We start from the raw sequence: 23,660 nt of genomic DNA on the forward strand, positions 1-23,660 counted from the left end.
CAGGTGAACGTTACTTTTTAATATTGATTGATATCGTGACGTCATAATTTTTCATGTTTCATGTACATAGTCACGATTTCTTTCACGATTCATGCATTATAGGAAGCAGGTAGGTTACCTCCGATGCTCAAGACTTCTCGTGTCATTTGCAAAATCTTGATGTGGGTTTTGAGCTTAGTAATTCAGATAAATTTTAGTGCTGCTTTCGATTTAGTAAGTCACAAGGCACTTTTTGTAAATTACAGAATCTTGAAGTGGGTGGATGTTTGTTTTAGGATTTCCTCAAGATGTCCCTACAGGTAGGCAGTGGCGAGTTGCTGTTGATGGGATCTTTAGCGAGTCAAAACTTGACGTATCTGGAGTTCCCCCGGGAAGTGTTCTTGGTCCACTTGTTTTTGGTTGTACGAGTGACAAGTTTGTTCAGTATACCGATGGTGCAACATTTGTGGGGTCCGTAGGGGGTTAGTGCCGTTAGTGCATCTCTCTCGGTGTACTGTGGGAATTACTTAAGGGTCTTAGCAGAGTCCCTTCCGTCCCTAGTTGCGGCCTCTCTCATTTCTTCCATCTGACTTTCCACCAGCTTGAAAATGGTTTCCTAATGCAACTGCTTTGAGGTTTTCCTCCTGTTACAACATTCAAACCACCTTACTGTCAGTTTCCTTTTCACGCTGAATGACCTCTTAGGTCCCAGGGCTTGGCCTTGGGCCTAAATTCTATATTCTTTCCTATTATATTCTAACACTTGTGAGTGTAGAAAAGTCTCCACTTATGAGAAACGAAACTGCCCTGATTCTGAATCGTGACAAGGACTGTTTTAGTGAATGGTGAATGGTGCAGATTTTCCACCTCGTCCTCCTCCCCTTCAGGTGGATGGGGGACTGCTGAATGAATCTGAAGCTCTTAACTATTCAAGGTGTCACTTTTGACTGCCATCTTACTTTTGAGAAACTTCTAATGAAAGTTTCAGCAAGTGCTGCACGAAAGTTAGGTATTGTCCGTAAAGCCCCGTCCACACGGTCGGACTTTGCCCGACAGACTTTGTTCGATGTGACGTCATACATTTATAATAGTGCTAAAACCAGTACAACCTGTTTTAGGTCTTTTGTCCTTCCCTTACTAAAATGGTGTCCTCCGGTCTGGATGTCTGCTTCTGCCAGAGATTTCTCTTTTTAGATAGAGTGGTTCGTGGTGGCAGGTCTCCATTTCTTAGTATTAACAATTATGATTGGACTATCGACAGATGGTCTTCCGTTTGTCACTTTTTCATAAATTGTATTTTAACAGAGATCCTCACATTCACACCTGATCTTGATCCCCTTTACTTGCCGAGAAGAGAACAACCAGATTCGCTGAACAGCAGCGGCGCAAATATGCGTTAAATGTTCCTTGTTGTGGAACTTCTCAGAAGGTCCTTTATTCCCCACACTGCTGGACTATGGAACAGCCTCCCTAAGGATATCGTGCAATTGGAACTAAAGAAGTTCTAGCGAAGATCCAGTGCATTACTACCCAAGTATAATTCTCTCCATATTATTTTAATAATTTCCATATTTATTTATTTATTTGTTTACTAATTTGTTCATTTATGTTTGTAATAAGTGATCTCTTTCTGTATGTCCCATTACCTTCTGTTATATATAATATACTTCTTGAAGAACTATTGGGAGAAAATGCCCCACTTCAAAATATAGTAAATTATCTCAAAGAAATAAACCTGCTTTATTTGATATAACACGTCTTATAATTTCATAAAGTTATACAATAAGCGCTGCATGGCCTTTGCAGCCCCATTGCTTGGTGTTACACCTAAACTTTATAAAACCAACCAACCAACCATTACCTTCTGTTACATCTTTCGAGTGAACACCACATTCTTTGAAGCTTGAATTTCAAGTCACTGGCCCCTGTGGGCTTGTTCCATATGAATAGGGTTCGTCTGCTGAATAATAGTAATGATAATAATAATACTTTCCATAGCTTACTTAACCATCTTTACAGTAGAACTGTGTCTAATGACGGGAACAAGAAAAAAGAAACAATGTTTATGAGTTGGTGATATATGAAGTAGATTCTTTTATTAATCTTGCTCTTGAGAGATGGCACATGATTGTCGTGTGACTAATTTTGACGTCATTAACAAAGAGGAGACCAAAAATTCCTTTGTTTTTCGATGATCAGATTACATAAGTAGATAAAGGATGTCATTCTCTTCACATTTCTTGAGATCGAGATAGCGATGACAAAGGACCTGAGGTTGATAATTTTTTTTTTTTATTTTGGGGTGGGGGGTGTGGAGGCGGGGTAACGTTTAGGTAATTTTATATAATGTTTCGTGTTTTTGGTAATGGATATTTGGGGGGGTGGGGTTAATGTTGTTTTTTTCTTTGTAATGTTTCATTATGTTTTTTGGTAAAGTGTCAATATTTTTTTGGGGGGGATAATGTTTGTTTGTTCGTTTTTTTTATTATATTTTTTTGGTAATGTTTCGATATTGGGGGGGGGGGGCGGGGGTGGATATTTCGTTACTTTTTGTAGTGTTTCATCATTTTTTTGGGAGGAAATGTTTCGTAATTTTTTTCTTTTTTGGTGTTTCATTATTTTTGTGGAAATGTTTCATTAAGCATATAATTGACTGAAAGGTTATTTAGATAATAACATCATGTAACACACTGAAAATAGAAAAAAGGCTCATATTTATTTATATTATTTCTATTATTATTACTATTGATTATTACTTATTAGTATTAGTTAGTAGTAGTAGTTAGTTAGTAGTAGAGTAGTAGTAGTAGTAGTAGTAGTAGCAGCAGCAGCGTTTATTTATTTATTTATTTATTTGCCCAATTCACCTCTCAATCTGTTGTATGTAGTCCATTTATTAAAATTCATCTTAAATTCACCAATCATTTAATTAATAAATAGGAATTATAATACTTGAAGTCACTTTCAGTTTAAAATGACTTTAATTTTCCGAAGTGTCGCATGAGAATATATCTCACTTTATATCAGTATATTGTAGTAATGATTTTTATGAATGAATTTGAAGCATATTACATTCAAAGTTCGATTTTAGCTTGTATCTGATGTGAACACTGTTAATATTTTTTTATTGTATTTTGCCAGCGTATAGTATAGTATAGTATAGTATAGTATAGTATAGTATAGTTTTAACTCATTTTAATGTGTTACATGATGAATGTGTTATATAAGATCCCTGATGTCAAATTCACTAATTGTTATGAAAGAATTTTGTTGCAGAATTCACTTTTCTCGCATATTTTACTTAATACTCTTACATTTTTTTTTTCTTTTGAAGGTTGTTAGGTTTTATAACACAGGTTTAAAAAAAAATATACAGGAAACGTGCCGGTTTATAAAACGTCTTTGACATCTGTTTGCTGTCAATTTTTAGTATTTTTATCATTTTTTTTGGATATATTACCGTTATCTTTTTTGCACTTTACTGCATACATCACACCAACATGTTGAAAACAAGTCAACGACCGAAAGTGAAGAACATAACGTCGGAAATTTATAGCTTACATATCACCTTCATGTTGACAACAAATCAACAACCATAAGTGGAGAACAAAACTTCGGAGAATACCGAATAATCATACGAAGCATTGGTCAAAACTACCAATAAGCCACTTAGTTGTATTCAACCTATTTGTGACATGTATGTGATAAGTTTGTGGGGTGTTTGTGACTTGATTTACTGCCGTGTAGATGTACCCTATCATGAGATAGGGTCGAGACAATGACTCTCAACCCCAGGGACATTACATCCCGCCCTGAAGCAACGAGCCAAGGACAAGGTACCTTCATTCTACATATAATACTATAGAGGCCAATAAGTGACTCTAAGCCTAGCCTGTTATGCACAGATTACCACAAATAAAAAAACGCTTTTCATTTACATCAATACTTCGCCATCAGTTACATACTGCCACTGAACATGAGCCCGTGTTGGCATAAGGTCCGTGTGATCTGTAAGCCAACCCAGTTTATATTCCTATCGATGAAAGGAATACAAGTTATATCGGTAAGAGAAAATTTACCCATTTACGAGTTCTCGTATGAGAGAGAGAGAGAGAGAGAGAGAGAGAGAGAGAGAGAGAGAGAGAGAGAGAGAGTGGAAGTCACGTACAGCGGTTGGTCCCGTTGCTGAATAACCATTGGTTCCATAAAACGTAAAAACACCATACAAACAAACAGACAGACAAGAGACCTTACCTTACCTTACAGACCTTGCATCTTGTTCGAGTTGCCCCAGGTCCCTCAGTGTGAGGCACCTCTAATGTCTACCAGAGAGTTGCTAGTGCATCTTCCAGTATATTTTGCATCTTCCTATCTTGGATGGTCTGGGATGCAGCTTAGATATTTGTCGAGCTTATTCTTAAACACATCTACGCTCACTCCTGATATATTCCTCAGATGAGCTGGCAACGCATTGAATAGACGCTGCATTATCGATGCTGGTGCGTAGTGGATTAATGTCCTGTGTGCTTTCCTTATTTTTCCTGGTATAGTTTTGGGCACTATTAATCTACCTCTGCTTGCTCTTTCTGATATTTTTAGCTCCATGATGTTTTCGGCAATTCCTTCTATCTGTTTCCATGCCTGAATTATCATGTAGCGATCTCTTCTCCTTTCTAGACTATAAGGATTGTAGTCTTTCCCAGTAGTCAAGATCCTTAACTTCTATTCTAGCTGTAAAGGATCTTTGTACACTCTCTATTTGTGCAATATCCTTTTGATAGTGTGGGTACCATATCATATTGCAATATTCAAGTGGACTACGAACATACGTTTTATAAAGCATGATCATGTGTTCAGCTTTTCTTGTTTTGAAGTGCCGTAACAGCATTCCCATTTTTGCTTTACATTATGGCATAACATGTTCCTATTCAACATCACACCAAGGTCTTTAACTGCTTCCTTATTTGTGATTGTCTCATTATTAGGTCCCCTATATGCATATAGCTTTCCCTCTCTGTCTCCATAATTCATTGATTCAAATTTATCAGAGTTAAATACCATCCTATTTACCTCTGCCCAATCATATACTTTGTTAAGGTCTCTTTTTAGCGCGTTCCTATCTTCATCACAAGTAATTTCTCTACTTATTCTTGTGTCATCGGCGAAACTACTCACTACTGAGTCCTTAACATTACTGTCTATGTCTGCAATCATAATAACAAACAGTAATGCAGCTAACACCGTACCGTGTGGCACACCGGATATTGCCTTAGCTTCATCCGATTTCTCATCGTTTGCAATAACTATCTGTTTTCAGTTGTGTAAAAACTCTTAACCATCTTCCTACTTTATCCACTATATTATGTTTTCTAATTTTCTTCACTGATATATTATGATCTACCTTGTCAAAAGCTTTTGCAAAGTCTAGATAAACCACATCTGTTTCATTTCCGCTTTTCATATTTTTGTATATGTTCTCACGGTGGACTAACAGTTGGGTTTGTGTACTTTTTCCTGGTTCAAAACCATGTTGTCCTATATTAAACAAATTATTTTTTATTAAATGTTTTATAACATTTTTCTTCATTACCCTTTCATACACTTTCATAATATGTGATGTTAGACCTACAGGCCTATAGTCTTGATCCACTTTTGAAAGTAGGGGTAATATATGCTAATTCGTGCTCATCATAAATCTTGCCTGTATCTACACTTTGTCTTAATAATATTGCAAGTGGCTTTGCGATAGAATGAACTACTTTCTTTAACAAAATAACTGGGACACCATCAGGCCCTGCTGCAGCTCCATTTTTAATTTCATTCATAGCGTGCACAATATCAGCTTCATTAATATCTATGTCTGCTAAATATTCACCATTTTCATCCCTTACTTCTATATCATTATCTTCATTATCAATTCTAGGGGTGAATTCTCTCTTATATCGTTGTGCCAATATGTTGCATATTTCCTTTTTTTCATTCGTTAATCTCCCTTCAATTCTTAGAGGGCCTATTTCTATTCTTCTTTTATTCATCTTTTTTGCATACAAGTACAATAGTTTGGGATTTTGCGTGATATTTACTAAGATTTTTTCTTCCAAGTCCCATTTTTCATTTTCTTTTGATTGTATAATCTTTTGTTCAGCATTTTCTATCTTACTTTTTAGTTCGATCACTATCCATGCATTTTTTTCTTTTGCGAGAACTTTTTTCCACTTTCTGATTTTCTGGAACAAGATCCTTCTGTCTCTTCGTATGCATGACTGATGTTTACTTTTCTTCTTCGGTATATATTTATCCACTATTTTCTCTAATATTTTATATAATATCTCCGTATTTACCTTTATATCATCACTTACGAAAATGTTATCCCAATCTTTGTTTGATTCTTCATTTATTTCTGACCATTTTATAGTTTTCTGTAGAAGTTGTATTTTCCTTATCCTTCCCACTTTTTCATTTCTTGCTTATCTCTGTTTTCACTTGCTTTGGAATGGACTGTTAATTCTATGACATTATGGTCTGAAATACTCGCATTATAAACTATTATTTCTTTAACATAATTCACCTCGTTCACAAATACTAGGTCTAAAGTATTTTCCTTTCTTGTTGGCAGTTGATTTATTTGTTGAATGTTGTATTCTAGTAGCATATCTAATAGCTTTTCGAATTGCCTCTTATCTTCTGCACTACTATTACTCTCTTTTTTATATGCATAAATACAACCACAATCTCCTATTCGTTCTTTCCAGTCTACGAAAGGAAAGTTAAAGTCTCCGGATAGGAGAATAGTCCAGTCCTTGTGATTTCTACATATATCATCCAATTTTTCTATTACTGTGTCAAACTCTTTAGTATTAGGGGGTCTATATATTACTATGTTCATTAATTTTTCAGATTCAAATTCTACCGCTATTAGTTCACATTCTGAGTTACTATATTTCTCATATATTTTTCCTTGTTTTTTGTCTTTCCCACATATCGCGGTTCCCCCTTGATTCCTATTTTTTCTATCTGAGAGAGAGAGAGAGAGAGAGAGAGAGGCCACCTAAACCATTAGCACAAAGTACACTTGAAAGTATGTACACAGTAGTGTCATATAACCGTTAATTCATTAGTTTACTTATACAGACCTCAAGATTATTTAGTGGCAAATGGTTGCGCACGGAAACAGTATTATATTATGTAGAATGAAGGTACCTTGTCCTTGGCTCGTTGCTTCAGGGTGGGATGTAATGTCTATCTTATGATAGGGTACATCTACACGGCAGTAAATCAAGTCACAAACACGCCACAAACTTATCACATACATGTCACAAATAGGTTGAATACAACTAAGTGGCTTATTGGTAGTTTTGACCAATGCTTCGTATGATTATTCGGTATTCTCCGAAGTTTTGTTCTCCACTTATGGTTGTTGGTTTGTTATCAACATGTTGCTGATACGTATGCTATAAAATTTCCGAAGTTATGCTCTTTACTTTCGGTCGTTGACTTGTTTTTAACTTGTTGGTGAGACGTATGCGATAAAGTTTTGGAAATGTGTTTACATGTTACACGCAGTGTGGACACACCCTAGCTGTCATTGTTGTCTTCTTCTATGACTGCCATTCCTGATGCAATGGGTGTGAAAGTACCGGTAATTATAAGATAAGGGAATGAACGATAAACGCTTTACGCAACGTGATAACAGATTTTCCTCCATACTTGACTATCGAGCGAAACCTGTCGGTGTTATCGCTGTGGTCTCAAAACAGAACAGACAGGTGCTTCGAAGTATGTATATGGATGTCTGGGAGAAAGTGAGATAGGTACTTCTTTCATTTTTCTCTTGATTACGTCATAATATTATAAGGACATTCCACATTACTCTTGTACTTGTTTTTTTATGATGTTCATCCATTGTACGTTTGCATAATTGAAAGTGGTGTAAGACTGCCTTCAAACTTTTATATACATCATTCCTTGCAATCATCCCAGCAAATTTTATTTAATTTATTTCATTCATTAATTTACTTCAAAACCAGTTTCTTAACTTTGGAAAGGGCTAAGATGTGCCAAGTTTTGTCAAAGAAAAAGTTAGGCCTTTGATCGGAAACTTTGTCAGTGCAATTTGCTCGTCTGGAAAGTTTCCCATTTTCTGTTTCGTGTTGATTTTATTATCACTCTTCAATTTCAGTAAGTGGACCTATCTCTGTCATTTCCTCATTTATTTCACTAACATCATTTGTAAGGTATATTTCAAAATCCCTAGTTGGTTCATTTCTCTCAGTATTACTGTTTCTCTATCACCGACAGCAGCGGGCATCACGAATAGTTTATTGCGCGTCCCTTCGACCCCTGGCTGCCCCCACTCTTTAGCCTTTCATTCTACTTCCATTACTCTTCCTTCCGTTAGTCTAACTGTCAAACCTCTCAGACTATATATTCCTTCTCGGTGCAACTGTGGGGTTTTCTCCCAGCTCTTGCTGTCCGACCACTCTGGTTCCCTCATTGCTTTCACCGCTGAATGGCTGAAAGCGCCACCGTGCTTTTCTTGACAGACTAATTCTCAGTGAATCAGATCCATCTCCCATAGTGACATATTTTACAGAGTTTCTAGGTTTCATTCTTTCTATAACCTGATTCTTAAAGACATTTACGCTTCCAAACAGTCTTAGTTTCTCCCATTATTGCCAGCAAGTTGAGACCCTCACCCAACTATTGAACTATGTCTTAATTAGCTTTCCCTTATTATGTCACTACATTTTCCAAAACCCAAAGGTCAATTATTCGCTCTTCGAATGGCCCCACACTACGGTAACATTGTCATCGTATCGTTTGCTTATTACTGCAAATAGTTTGTAAACATACAAATAAATACCTGTGGTTCATATAACCAGTAGGATTATTTTTCATTGCTATTGTCCTTGATCAAAGTTGTACCTATGAGGATGCAGATTCACCAACAAGCATTTTACTTATTGCCGAGCTAATCTGACTTAGCGAACTTATCATAAGGGTATGTGGCACGTGAATCATTTTCCTTCTTTTTACTTTGATTTTCTTGAGGCATCATTCGTGGCACACCTGACATAGCAGAAAGGTACATTAGGGATCGGACCCAACCTCCATTGAACAATATTTCACGGGATTTTGTCTTAAATTACATTTTTAAACAGTCTTCAGAGGGAAAGAGTCCTATTCACATGCACGCGGGCCGTCGTCGCCTTTACAACGGCACTTCAATTTACTTGTATCTAGTTAACTACCATTTCTTTTCTGGCCGTATCTGATTCTTTACATTTTTTCCTCGTTCCAATCTTCCTTTCTTTCTGGCCTCACCTTTTGACTGGTGTCTGTTACGAAACTAGCCTACCTCTTTTGCTCTCTCACTTAGGGAAAATAAAAAGCATTTCTCGTGTAACGACTGTAATTATAAGGAATATTTGGTATAAACACAGAATAATTCCTGTGTCTTAGAAATCAAAAACTGGTGAAAAAAAAGAAGTTTTACAACAAATTCATAGAAGGAAACAACAAGAAAAAGCTTACTCTTAATGACGTGTAACGTAGCAATAAAAAAGATTAATTATGTGTTTTTGTATGGAAAAAAATTGAGTAGACACAATAACAATGATAATGATGCATATTACGAGAGAGAGAGAGAGAGAGAGAGAGAGAGAGAGAGAGAGAGAGAGATGAGATATTATTTATCTCATCTGCCGAGAGAGAGAGAGAGAGAGAGAGAGAGAGAAGAGATGAGATATTCTTTATCTCATCTGCCGGATGAGCGTTGCTCTCCACTTAGGACATAAACATCGGGCACTTGGTCATACACATATCGATTTAAAACCAAATCTCGTAATAGAATGATCGAGTTTTATTAAACCCTATTGAAAACCAGTGACTCTGTAATCTGAATGAATCTGTGAACATCAACTTTGAAATTGAATTGAGAAGTCATATGAAATTATATGCCTCTTTCAGAGACGGCAAGCGTGGTTATTTCAAGCAACGCTCACGACGATATGGTTGAAACTCAAGCACTTTCATCCCAGATTTCACCCTAGGGGTAAAAGTCACCTGTAAGTCACTTATAAATGCTTATGATTATAAGTAGATTAGATTGCCTACATAGAAATGAGATAGCCTCCTGCATTTCCTATCAGTATTTTGCTGATTTTGTCTTAAACTCTCAGCATTTTGTCTGCAAAACAGCCCACCTGATTAGTTGGTTACTTTTAGGAATCACTTTTGTCATCTGTAATCTAAGTTTTCTCTTTGAATATGCTTACATATACTTTGTCAGTTTCTTTATATTATTTATGCACTACGTTACCTTACTTGTAAATTTTGAGTACAGTCAAAATCTCTGATCGTGAAAGATAATCACTTGAAATATAATTTATACATCAATTACCAGGTTTTTTATATGGATTATAACCGAATACTTTATTTTTCAAAATGAATAAGAACTGATTTTTCACATATTACATTTTTCAATTAATTCCTGTATTTATTTGTTTAATCACAGATACTCTTTCTAAGTTCCTGAATGTAAGAAAGGATATCATGACTAGTGATGAAATGTGGTAAATTGAAAATAATAATGTGGTTCCGTCAAGTATTAATACATCATTTGCATATGCAGATTCATTACAGAGAAGTTATATAATAGAATATAATATATATATATATATATATATATATTATATATATATAATATATATATATATATGTATATATATATTTATATATATATATATATATATATACATATATATATATATATATATATAGATATATATATATAATATATATATTATAGATATATTGCTTTTTTTAAATCCATGACCTAAAATACTAAAAAGTGGTGGCGGTTTGTTTAGAAATTTTTGAAGAGTACAAATACTAGTTCCATAGTATAAAGGAAAGATGATATTGTTAATAGTATTAATGATAAATAAGGATGATGATGATAAATGATTTTTGGAAGGTACCACAAGAGTAAAACAAAGGGATCCAGTATTCTCTTCTTTCTGAAAACGAGCAGGAATCTTGAGCAGTTTAAGACACAAAAACTAAATCACGAATATAAAAAAAACGAGATGGGAATGAGGTAAATAATTATTCCTTTTACTCTCGGTACGGAAAGGATACGAGAAATCATTCATAACTTATTTTTTTTACAACTTTTACTCATTTTTTACACACATTTCGAGATACTCACTCTCTCTGCAAACGCTGCTGATAGTTCCTTGCATATTGAAATCCGACGAAGACAAATGACAATCGCTTAGTATGTCCGGGAGGGTGAGGGGAGGGGGGGCGGGAGGAAAAAAAGGAATGCTTTATCCAAACGGAATCTTTTCCATCTTCTTAAGGAAGCTTTCAAGGAATCGTGGAGAGTTAGTCAAATGTCGTTGCTGCTGCCGTCAAGTGTTGAAATAGCCTGTTTTGTATCTATCACTGAAATGAAGGTTTCTGGTTCCAAGGCGTTCGCTCTGTCCACAAAAACAGTTGGGGGCACATTACACTCTTCGCATTTGGTGCAGAGCTTTATTCTCTTTGTTTTTTTTACAATTTTAATCGTCTTTAGTTTTACTTAATTTAAATGACTCAAAAATGCTTATCTTAATTCTTCCGTCAGAATGTCCATAATTTCTTCGGCTAATCACTTAGGTGACTAAAAAAGATAGACCTACTTCTGCTGGCTTGCGTTACTCGAGGGCGTTAAATGCTTCATTATACAATGTAAATTTACAAAATATAGTTTATGTCTTTTAAAATGGAAGGAATAATTGGTTAATGATGTTGTTTTAGGATTTGTATTATTCTTATGAAAGTTATCATGCATCTGTCCAAATGATTTAGAAGTACTGTCAAGTTTCTTTTCGTTAAGGAAGCCATAGGATCAGAACTGGGATGATTTATCTCTGTATTGACTGTGAATAACACTTCCAGTTAGAAAGAACGAATTTTTTCCCCTCTCCAAATTGATAAAAATGACTAGATTTGCCAGTTCTCTACATGACAGATATAAAGTTTCCAATCTCTGCAAATTACTTTGGACAAAAAAGATTAAATACACCTATATTTATGCCTGGCTGGATTGAAATTCCAGGTTTTATCTCAACACTGTTAGAAGTGAACTGACATGCGGGATGTAGCCGCCGGAGTGTCCCAGCGATCAGGGAAACCTTTGTTCGAACAGCAACGAGACAGAAGCGCTAGAAGAAGAGGAGGAAGAGTGAAAGAAGAAAAAGACGTGGAGAAGGAAAACAAACACAAGAAACCGGTTGGAAGTCTGGCATCAGTTTTTATCTGGGCTAATCTACCGTAGCTTCAGTGCGGATCAACTTAAATATCAAAACGCTTTGAGACAAAGGAAAGAGAGAAACTTAATAATCGTGCCAGCGCAACGCAGACGATGCAGACTGTAGTACTGAATGATCAACAACAACCTTAAGTCACTAAGAGTCGGGCGTAACAAACTCGTACAATACATCAACAGATAACGTCACATACAACTCGCCGAGCATAAGAAAATATTCAACACTTCTCGTGAAGCTACTAAACTGGATTCTCACCACCCGGGTGTTCCATCATAACAACGCTACGATATATATGGCTTTTACTTCTCATACACAAGATAGAGATAGATAGATAGAGAGAATGAGAGAGGGAGTGAAAGAGTGAGATTTACACTGCTAATTTACCATCATAAATCACCAATCTCTTCCGACAGTCATCGCTAATTGTTGATTCTGCGCAGACGGTCAGTTGTGATTCTGACGACAGATTTCTAGAATTCTTAGGCTACTACGTCTGTCACTAGATCGTCAAGCCGTCCTGTTTTCTTGGATCATAAATTAAGAATATTTACCGTTTTTGAGCTTCTAAACTCGTCCACCGTGAACTGACTGGGCATATGAAGGAAATGAATTCGTTAATGCTGGTTTTGCCTACAAGAATCCAATTTGTCCTCTGTACGCCTACAGTTCTGGGTGGATTATGTAAAGAAGTTTGAGGAAACTGAACGTCAATGAGCAGATATGTTACATCCAAGGGACGATTATTTTCGAGGTCCTCATAAGAACGAAAATCAACAAACCTCTTCCTGCAAAAACACAATTTTTTGACCCCATTACATCGTATCATTTAACAATATGATGGTTATTTACAGATGAAGGTTTAATACGTGAGACGAAGTCTCACAATAATTACGTTTGGTTTTGTGATCTAGTTATTAACAGTAGTCACAGAACAAAAGCCTTATTTATACGCGTATACACTAAAGTTGAAGAACAGACAACAATATTTATAAGAACCCAGCTTAACAAAGTCATTTTTTAAAGAAATGAAATGTTTTACAGCTCTTAAACTAAATCCAGTTTCAACAGTCGTCATCCGTTTCAGATTTGATGGTGCGCAGGTGCACATCTGAATTCGCACAGGTGCGCACTCGAGTTTGCACACGAGCACATCTGAGTCTGCAAAGGGGCACTTCTGGATTTACACAGGTGCACATCTGAGTTTGCATAGGTGCACGTCTGAATTTACACATGTGCACACCTGAGTTTACACAGGTGCACACCTGAATTCGCACAGGTACACACCCGTTGATGTACAGATGCACAACGCCGTCGATGCACAGTTCTTAGCAGAGTAAAACAGGACAGAAGATGTTCACCATCTTCTGTGGTAACATGATTAACAAGGACAAATAACAATGATAAAAACTTACAATTAACATCATCAATGACCTCAGTAAATGAACAGGACTTCAAATGTACAAGTTATACATACCTTGTGCATGTATTTATGTATTTATTCCAGTACAATGTGCATTTCAAAAATAATAATAATAATACTGCTACTACTACTAATAATAATAATAAGACACAAAACAAAAAATGAGCAGTCGGTCATTTATGTTATTCACTCTCCTGAGGCACCTGTTAGGCACCTAGTCACCTGTCAGGCACCTGGAGGCACCTGTGAGGCACCTAGTCACCTGTCAGTCACCTGGAGGCACCTGCCGATCTTTTTCAAGCCTCTCTCAGGCGTAATGGAAGGCGTAAGCCTCCTCGTCAGAAATGGGCGTTTCCTCAAGCTGACACTCTTCCCCGTCCTGTAAAGAATCACATTAGGCAGTCCATAACAATCCATGATTCATAGAAAATGGCCATTCCTCATTTTGGCATAGTCCACTCATTATTCATCTGTACAGAAATCGGTTCAATAGTGTATCATATTATCTCTCAGCGCAGTGTTTTGCTAGTGATTAGTGAATCAAACCACCTCACAGCATTAGTTCACTGTGTGACTGGAGAAGAAGTGGGTTGGGGGTTGCCTTCACGTTTGACAGGGGCGGGGGTCGTTGGGAGGGGCGGGCTTGGAGAAGCTTTTGGTCCAAAGGGGTGCTCGCATTCGGTGCCTGGAAGCCTTGGCTAGGTATTCCAAAATCTCTTATGGAAGGGGGCGTGCGGGGGGTAGGGGAGAAGTTCAGATCCACTCTAGCCACTCCACTTCTTGTTTTTATTTGATTAAGACTCATGGACGAGATATCAGTCCATGATGGATGGATGACGTTTGGTTGGGATATATATACTGTGTGTAGTATATATATGTCACAGCAAACGCAAGAATATATGACAGTCAATGGAAGCTATGGGGAGTTAACAAAAAAAAAAAAAAAATATGTGTCCTCTCAGTTCCACTTTTCCAGGAGGTTCCAGTCTATAGGGAGTCACCGTGATTAAGGAAACAACAAAAAATGATACAGCTTGAAGTGTTGATGTAGTTGTTGCTGTTGTTGAGGTCCTTTGAGTGGGAGGATACAGTAATACAGTAGTTCAGTACACTTGGTTGCCACTCACAGGACTGAGAAGAGGAGGATTTTGGTTGAATGGTGGAGGTTGAGGAGGAGGAGAAGGAGGAGGGGGTGGAGGTGGAGGTGGAGGTGGAGGTTGAGGAGGAGGAGAAGGAGGAGGGGGTGGAGGTGGAGGTGGAGGAGGAAGGGATGGAGGGTTGGAGAAATCACACTCTTGCTGTTGCTTCTGAGGGAATGAGGGTCATTTCTTTACCTCCTTCGATAGGAAGTGCAGGACGTAGTGAAGGACTAAGTCGTAACAATATTTGTATTCCGTCTGCAAAAAAAAAAAATTAAATAAATAAATGACTGAATAAACAGACCAATATCTCACCTCATCATCTGCGAGATAAACCCTATCTCCTGTCAAAACTGTTTATATGTTAAGGACAGCTCATTAAAAATATGTTGAAACAATGTTTTGAAAAATTAGATAAAGTATAATCGTTGAAAAAGTAAACATTATTATTCACTTATTGGTAAAAATTAAATCTAATATTTTTCTTTTTCATGACCTTTATATATCAAGCAAACCAAATGGTATATAACTAATAATCAATATAAACATGCACGCGTCGGAATTAGGAACAAAATATAATTATTTTGATCTTTAGGTTATTCTTTTATGAAAAACATTTTACCAACTGAAATGTCAAAAGCTAATTCTTGATCAGAACTTGTGTCACTGTAAGTTTATGAATAGGTTCTTTAAGTGTATTGTGTATGAAAGGTCTTTGTTCTCCACATTAGTGCTACCATGAGTTTCATCTGACCTAGCAACGGGGGAGGGGGGGGGGGGGGGGGGCGGGCAAGCCAGCCCAATTCAGTTCCGGTCCCAAGCCCGGTTAAATAAAGAAGGTAAGGTTAGGAAGGGCACCTGTCCGCGAAACATCCGCCAGAACAAGTTATGAAATTATCTATTCATGATAGAAACAGCTGGAGAACCCTCATTCCAATCAGCGACCCCGACTAGGGATTAAGCTGAGAATAAGGATATGATAGACTTCATCTGTTAAGACTTAAAATAAAGTACCCTCAGGTTGGCAGGTGAAGCGGTCACCAATAATATTGTGTAATACAGGGAGCTAATTAGGATAAGAATTAGGATAGGTATTAAAGAATTTTAAAAAAAGAAGCAAACAATTTTTGATGTGAAATGAAGTAGAAGTTAAAACCGCAAAAAATATCATTGCGTATGTAATGCATATATATACGTATACATATGTGTGTGTGTGTGTGTGTGTGTGAGAGAGAAGAGAGAGAGAGGAGAGAGAGAGAGAGAGAGAGAGAGAAAGGTTGGTTGATCCTTAACATTCCCACACGAGCAGCGATCTGAAAAAAATTTCAACATTATTTTAATTGACTTGGATTTAATTTATTTTCCTTTATGCTTTTGCCAAGAATACTTAGCAGGATTTTAATATCTGAAATTTAAATGTCTTAAAATGTCATTTATTTAAAAGGTCAGTTTAGGAATGAGCATTTATTGCAGCAAATATTTTTCAAAATCCTTGGTCAGCTGTAGTCTGCGTAAATCTAGGACTTGCTTTTATGCTCTTGACTTTTACTTATAATTTTATTATATCTTTGTTTTAAATCATTATTTCTAGTTTTTCTTCGTATTTCTTTCTTCCAGTGTAGCCAACCGGCATACCTTAAGCGTCTACGTATCTCGGTAGCTGTGGTCTGTCTCAGTTGAGGAATTGCATTTAGGAATTGCTATTATGCTCTTTATTTTAACTTCTTAATTTATTTCTTTTAGGAAGAAACTAATAGACTCACCATATCATTCGTCAGCTGTGGTCTATGTCTTCTGACTGTCTTCACAGCCTGGAAAACATCGACCTCGCCGTGCTGGATTACTTGCTCAATGCAGGCGTTGGCTGCACAGTACACACCCGCTCTGCTCATGCCGTCTCTGAAAGGATTTGAACGGTAAGCCTCAGTCCAAAGGCTTATAAAGGCCTATTTTCCTCCCCTTCAACACTTTGCACTTTCTTTTTTGCGAAGCATGTGTTTCAAAAGGGTTTAAATTGTCTTAAGTGCTCTGGTTGGGCCTAGTCCTCGGAGGCCAAGGGCTCTTGCCAGTGTAATGTTTAGGTAGGGCTGATTCTAAGAATTCACTTCTGGCTTATTTTATCTATATATTATATAATTTAGATATATATATATATAATATATATAATCTATATATTATATTATATATATATAGATATATATATATTATATATATTTAGATAGAATAGATAGATAGATAGATAGATATATATATATTCTATATATATATATACATATAGATCTATATAGATATAGATCTATATATATATATATATATATATATATATATATATATAGATCTATATCTATATAGATCTATATATATATATATATATATAATATATATATATAGATCTATATAGATATAGATCTATATATATATATATATATATAAACATACAAATTCACACAATATATACGTATATAAATATCTGTCTATTGTCTATCTATATATATATATATATATATATATATATATATATATATATATACAGAGAAAAGGAGAGAAGGGAATTTCTTAGAATCAGTCCTACCTACACAAATTCACAACATATATCGTTATAAATATCTGTCTATATCTATAATATATATATATATATATTATATATATATAAATATATATATATATATATATCTCTCTCTCTCTCTCTCGTCTGCTCTCTCTCTCTCTCTATATATATATATAATATATATATATATATATATATATATTTTATAGATACATAGACAGATATTTATATACGTATATATGTGTGAATTTGTGTGTTTATATATTTAATTATCAATCTTGTTGCTGGGGTTGGATGGGGCAGTTGTAACATATGCAGTTGGCCAACGGAGTGCTACGGTCTCATGAAAATGTGACAGTCTAAACTGCGCCAGAGTATCTCGGAATGTATATAGTTACCGTTTGAGATGTTATTATTCTCAGACCTTACTGGAGAATACCTGGAAAACCTTCCCTTCTAAAGGGAGTTCTCTAATTTACATGAAGGACTGTAAAAAGATTAGTGTACTATAACTACTTACGGACTGACTACGACTACTGGACCGTAGCCCGTTCGCTGCCTCCATCTCTCTACCATATTCATGAGCTCAACAAGAGCGTTGGTAGAAGTGGGTACTCTGTGGCCCTGAGGCCAGCACATGAGTTGGAAGAGTTGGCAGTTCTTGGGTTCTGCCTTGATACCTGCCATGAGTTCCGTTAGGGACACGATCTGAAAAGGTTAGATTATGTTAGGCCTTCTTGCCTACGGGAGGGAGGGCATAGGTCTTGACCCCTTATAGTAAATACGGAGATCTTCTGTTGCACTCTGTTATTACGAAAAGCAAGGGTAACGATAATTTTGGCCCTGTGAATACAGCACAGCACGAGAGATACGTGAAAGTCAAGTGGAATGCTTTATTTTTTCGTGGAATTTGACATCAGATGACAACGTACACTAAGGAGGAGGTATCTCACGATGTTTTAGCCAGAGTCACAGAAAAGATCCCACAGTCACACAAGCAGCACGAGATGGTTAAGCTTGGAACACCAAGGGAGCAATGGTATCATTAAATGTCCCTCTCCCTTTTCTCCTCCTCCCCTCCCTCTCTCATCGTCCATTTTGGGTCGACTGGCTGGAAATTTAGTGATACCATCTTTCCTTCGTATTTCATATTTAAATCAGAGAAAACAACATACAGAGGAGAAAATGGTCCAAACTCGGTAAAAGCATTTACGTACAAGCGCAGGTTCTTGAAGCTTCCTAAGCCAGTTCGCCCAAGTTACTAGTTGGTGTCAGTAATTCAAGGATAGAGTGAAGTGAATATTTTTTAATATAGAAATTTACTTAAAATGCAAAAAAACATTAAATGGGGCCATGGCTGTGTTTCATATAAGCCTAAATTGTTATTTTGCGATGTGGTTGATTCTCCTGTTTTGGAAAATCTCTCTGATATACCTTCCAACGTTGAACTTTCCAGAGGCAGAGGCGAATATTTCATTTCATTTTCGTTATTCTGTAAGTGATAGATGGCCCCAACTATTACGTACCGTGAAACGAGGTCACATTCATCAGTATCTTTAAAAGCTTTAAATTTTACTTTCATAAGCATAGTCAATGTTTTACTGAGGCGAACCATTTCTGTTCTGATGTTGAAAGATGATTAAAGTAATACAATACTCGTCTGACATGAACTTAATTGTTATGACACTCAGTAGCACTAGAATTCTAAGCAGCAGTTTAATGATTACGTTTGACTATATTAATGAAACGTAACTGTCTAACAATATACAGTGAATACCATGATATGTTTAGACTTTACTTGCAAGACCTTTTGTTGAACTCCAAGAGGAACAAGATCCCTGTCACTAGAGGCTGTTTACCACCACTTTCCTTGCATTTTTCTTAAACAGAGACTTCAAAGACAACCAGAATAATTATGTTTCTTGTAATTAAACTTCAAATTATGAATGCCACAGTTCTTTAAAATCAGCATCAAGTTAGAGTGAATTTAAAGCATGAGCCTTATTTGATTTTTGACGAAATCACAATGAGAATAATGGTAACATATTGAAACAACGGTTGCTGGATTCCCTTCCCCCCGGTGAGTCAGATGGCTGGCTCCCTGATGCACCACCAGTAGGATATATGTCGTCACGTCGCCATGCACATTTAGACTTCCCGGGCAATTTCATACAACGTCCAGTACAGCGCAAACACTAACTCAAGAAATTTAACATTTAATTTAAACCTCATTATTGCCCTAAGCCACGGAAATGTGCTCTGGTCAACGCCACAAATAGTCCCGTCAATGCACAACAGAGTTCCCTCTTACTCAGGGTGGAAGAAGAATTGTGAACCCTAACACCAAATGTTTTATAATCTGAGCCCAAAAATGATGATAACAATAATAACAATAATGATAAACAAAGAACTGAAAGTGGAATGCCACCATAGACAGGTTAAAAGATAAACAGTTTTGTATGAACACACAAGCTTCACACAACGACTACACTTACATTCTTATTCACCACCACCTCGTCCACAAGGTTCGCCAATCTTGACCGGTACGGCGATATGATCTGACAACATAGTCATAGAGCACAGCACAAAAAAAGAAATAAACTAGATCATGCCGCTTGCCAATACAAAAAGTAAGAATCCAACAAAAAATAAATAAATAAAACCAAAAAAATGAAGCATTAGTGAATTAAGGAATACAAAATACCTGTTTGGTGGCACAGGGGTTCAGTAGAGAGTCGACTGGGGTTGTAAACATTTTTGGATGTTATAAGAAATTGACAGATTTTCTTTTAAAATGAAGAAAGCTAAGGGAGCCATAAGGATGTAGAGTGCAAATGGATCATGCCATATCTGCTGAGATTAGCTTTGAGATTGACGTAGTCAACCACTTTACAGACTATTTTGAGAACACAGCTCTTGAAGGTGTTCTTAAAAGAGCCTGAAACGTGGGTTACCTATTCTCATATGAATAGTTTACCTCATTCATATATACCTTTCTCCACTTTCTTTGAAAGAAAAAACTATCTTTACTCTCCTATTATCATCACATCTACATTTTTACCATATTATTTGTCTAATGCAGTGGTGGCGTCACATCAATTGCTTTGCACCAAAGTCAAGAACTTGACACCTGAGGAACAAAATGCAGTTTGGCATAACTTTTACAGAACCAAATCTTGGTTTGGCATCTTTTCCCTTCCTTTGATATCCTGACAGAACATCTGGACCTAAGAAGTCCCCATCATGTTTTGTCTTTATTAAACCTAAACAAAACAGTCGACTCTCTACCACAGGAGGATTCTTAAACTTGGGAGAAGGATCTTTAGTAACAGATCTTTAGTAACACATTTTCATTAGGAAAAAATAAAAGGCAATTTTTCAACTCTTTATCATTTGAATTAAAGGCCAATTGTGAAGAGTATATATATATATATGTATATTTGTATATTTATGTCTGAAAAGAATCCAAAATGAAAATCACTTTACTTTTAAAAGCTCACTCTAATTATTTGTCTCGTTAGCATATCAATTTTTAATTATCTTTAAGGTTTTCCAAGACCAATAATGCTTGTTTAATACCATTTATTCCAAAGTACACCATTACTTGTCAAAACTGAAGGCTTCAGAAACAATCGCTGAAAATGAAAAGGACACTGTTTTCAACACAAGATGTACATAAAACATGAGAAATATGCCAGTATGTGTTTACTGGACCTTGTTCTGGAACCGTTGTCAATCTGTCGCAGATAATCCTGGGAAAGTAAACAAGGAACTGCAGAGCAGAAACCTGAGCTCCTGAGTTAGGATGAGAATTGCATAAAGTTCCATGAAGACAGAAGCAATAGAGGCAATTGTATGCTGCAAGATAGAAAAAAATAAACCTCAGAGAGGTCTTTCTCTACTTGTACAAGCATCCTTTGGTCATGTATGGGTTGCCCAAATAAGTAAGTTCTATTGCCTTACATGTAAGTGCTACTTTACTTAATGGCAGTAATTGGCAAGATCTTCTAATGTAAAATCATCCGTCAGTATCAAGGTTTAAACCCTGCAAGAAGTATAAAGCAAGAATCTGCACAAGGATGTGCCTGAAAGTGAAACTTCATTCACTCAAGAGTACAGATACTTCAAGGAGACTTACCTTGGGAACAAATTTCCACACTAGATCCAAAGGAGCATGTAAAGCATCACACATGTAGGCCAAGCAACATCTCCTGAGATCTGGATTGTACTTACACCAGGGGAACAAATAACTACACCTCAAGAACTGAGCTAAGGTTCTCTAAGACATCTGAAGTAAAGCAGAGTCATTTATACACTCACTGACATTTACCGGCATTCATACGCCATACTAGGTAATAAGGCATACAGATTTTACAAATGGCCAAGTCATTGCAGTAAAAGTAGAGTTAAAACTGTAAAACTGTCACTTCATGCATACTTTAGCCTTAAATGAAGTATTTGGGTGCTCTACTGCAGTTCCCTGGAAAACCTTCGGTTCTTGGAGACGAACTGTAGAAGTAACACTTAATGAATAGAATCATGTTTTCAGCACAACTGATGTAGCAAATATTATGAAAGAGTGAAGGTCCTGGTAATCATCTTGCATCACTTGTCAGAAAGGAGTAAATTTTAGGAACAATAGTAAATGTTTATGACACTTTTGCGTTGACACAGTACAAAAACTTATGATAATCTCTATATGTGTTACTGGACAGCAAGTAGATGTCAGGGTAAAGTGATGAAGAATTCAAGTAAAAACTTTTCTTTTTTATTTGCCATTGTATATACTGAAGATATCACAGCCACAGAGCACATTTAGAGCAAAATGCTGTAAAACTTTGCAGTTTTGAATTTAAATGTTTTTACCAATTTAGCTACCCTGATATTCGTAAAACTGCCATTACAAATAGTTCATATTTTTGCTACATTCAGTTAACTGCTGGAATAATGAACAATCTGCTATATAAAACTTCGTGAAGATCTGAAACCAAGTATATTAATGATCGCTGTTGTATACCTTATTAGACAACTAACTGCAAAGTATAGGAATGTGTCCTCACACATCACTATCTATACCACATAAATTTGTCTTCTGTCTTCATAGGGGTTATGTATTTACTTCATGCATTTTACAGGAGCATTATTGGTTTTATTGTTAAACTGGACATTGAAAAAGCTGTATCTGAGCTACACAAGTGGAAATGAAAGGAGCAGAAGAGAGATGAGAAGGACAGTGATGAACTTCCCACCCTCCCGAAAATAAATCTCAAGCTTGGAGACTGCTGCGTGTGGGTCATGTCATGAAATAATCAGTCAATGTTTTTAACCTCTTTTCAAGATTACCATATATCCTTCGTAAGAAAGACTTCTCCTGCACTTTTGATCTGGGCAATTTACTCTTAAAACCATGAATTACTATATTATTCTTTAACTTGTCAGCCTTAAGCATAGAATGCCTGGTATAAGATGGTAGGCCCTCTTGGCTGTTGGAAATCATGTGACCGAATCTGAAATTGAAACATTCTCGATTGTTTGTTTTTGTCGGTTTACTTTCAGCGATATTGTCTTAACTTCACCAGGATCCTTTTCGAAACTCGCTCAGCAATGTACTGGTAGCGAATGGGTAATTGATACTCTGGTGTGATCAAGTAGTAGAAGAAAATAGCAGATAATCGACTTACTTAAAATAACCTAGTATCATTCTTCAGTAAGATGAAGAATATATAATGTCAACTCTGTATTATTCTTACAAAAGGAACATTTGGATGTTTAAGGCAGCAAGTAGTATTTATCCTGTTTATCCTTATAAATATTTCGAGGGGGAGAGAGTGTTCTTTTGATGAAAATACCCAGTCTTAATCTATAAGCATTGTTTCATCGCTGATATCCAGTGATGTTGGTAATGATCGTCTTTCCAAGTTTTTTTTTTTCTTTTAATCTTCTGGTGCAAAGAGCCTTCTACATTACCTTCTGGTGCTTATTTGATCGCTTAGTTCACTTTCCAACACTGATCTTTTAAGATAGGTGTTGAGTTTTGAGACTGCAGGAAAAAGTCTGCCACACAGAGCTTAAAGACCTCTAGTGATGTTCCAAAACATCTGAAGTCCAAATCATGACCGAAGTTTTTCAATATGCTTATGAATGTTTGTCGACGGAATTTGTGTCCAAAAAATCCTTTGAATTGAATTTGAAAGTGAAATGTTATGAATTCTGCACTCAGATTCTCTCACCCTTAAGGGCACATAGACATTCCCTTC

At 36.3% G+C, this 23,660-nt stretch overlaps 1 protein-coding gene across 5 annotated transcripts in view; it reads right to left on the reverse strand.

Annotated features, from left to right (window-relative positions):
• Positions 1 to 10,790: 10,790 nt before the first annotated feature.
• LOC135217499 (receptor-type tyrosine-protein phosphatase kappa-like) overlaps positions 10,791 to 23,660 on the reverse strand; it is a 184,774-nt gene continuing 171,904 nt past the window's right edge. For 3 of the 5 annotated variants that reach the window (XM_064253451.1, XM_064253450.1, XM_064253452.1), the window contains 5 exons: positions 19,899 to 19,961; positions 17,924 to 18,111; positions 16,619 to 16,754; positions 15,051 to 15,113; positions 10,791 to 14,095 (listed from right to left, as the gene is read on the reverse strand). In XM_064253451.1, coding sequence (XP_064109521.1) covers positions 14,024 to 14,095; positions 15,051 to 15,113; positions 16,619 to 16,754; positions 17,924 to 18,111; positions 19,899 to 19,961 — 522 coding nt within the window. In that variant the 3' untranslated portion in view covers positions 10,791 to 14,023. The remainder of the gene's footprint in view (positions 14,096 to 15,050; positions 15,114 to 16,618; positions 16,755 to 17,923; positions 18,112 to 19,898; positions 19,962 to 23,660) is intronic. The other 2 variants (XM_064253454.1, XM_064253455.1) reach the window with 1 other exon arrangement.

This window comes from Macrobrachium nipponense, chromosome 7, assembly GCF_015104395.2.
Source record: "Macrobrachium nipponense isolate FS-2020 chromosome 7, ASM1510439v2, whole genome shotgun sequence".
Taxonomy (NCBI): Eukaryota; Metazoa; Arthropoda; class Malacostraca; order Decapoda; family Palaemonidae; genus Macrobrachium; species Macrobrachium nipponense.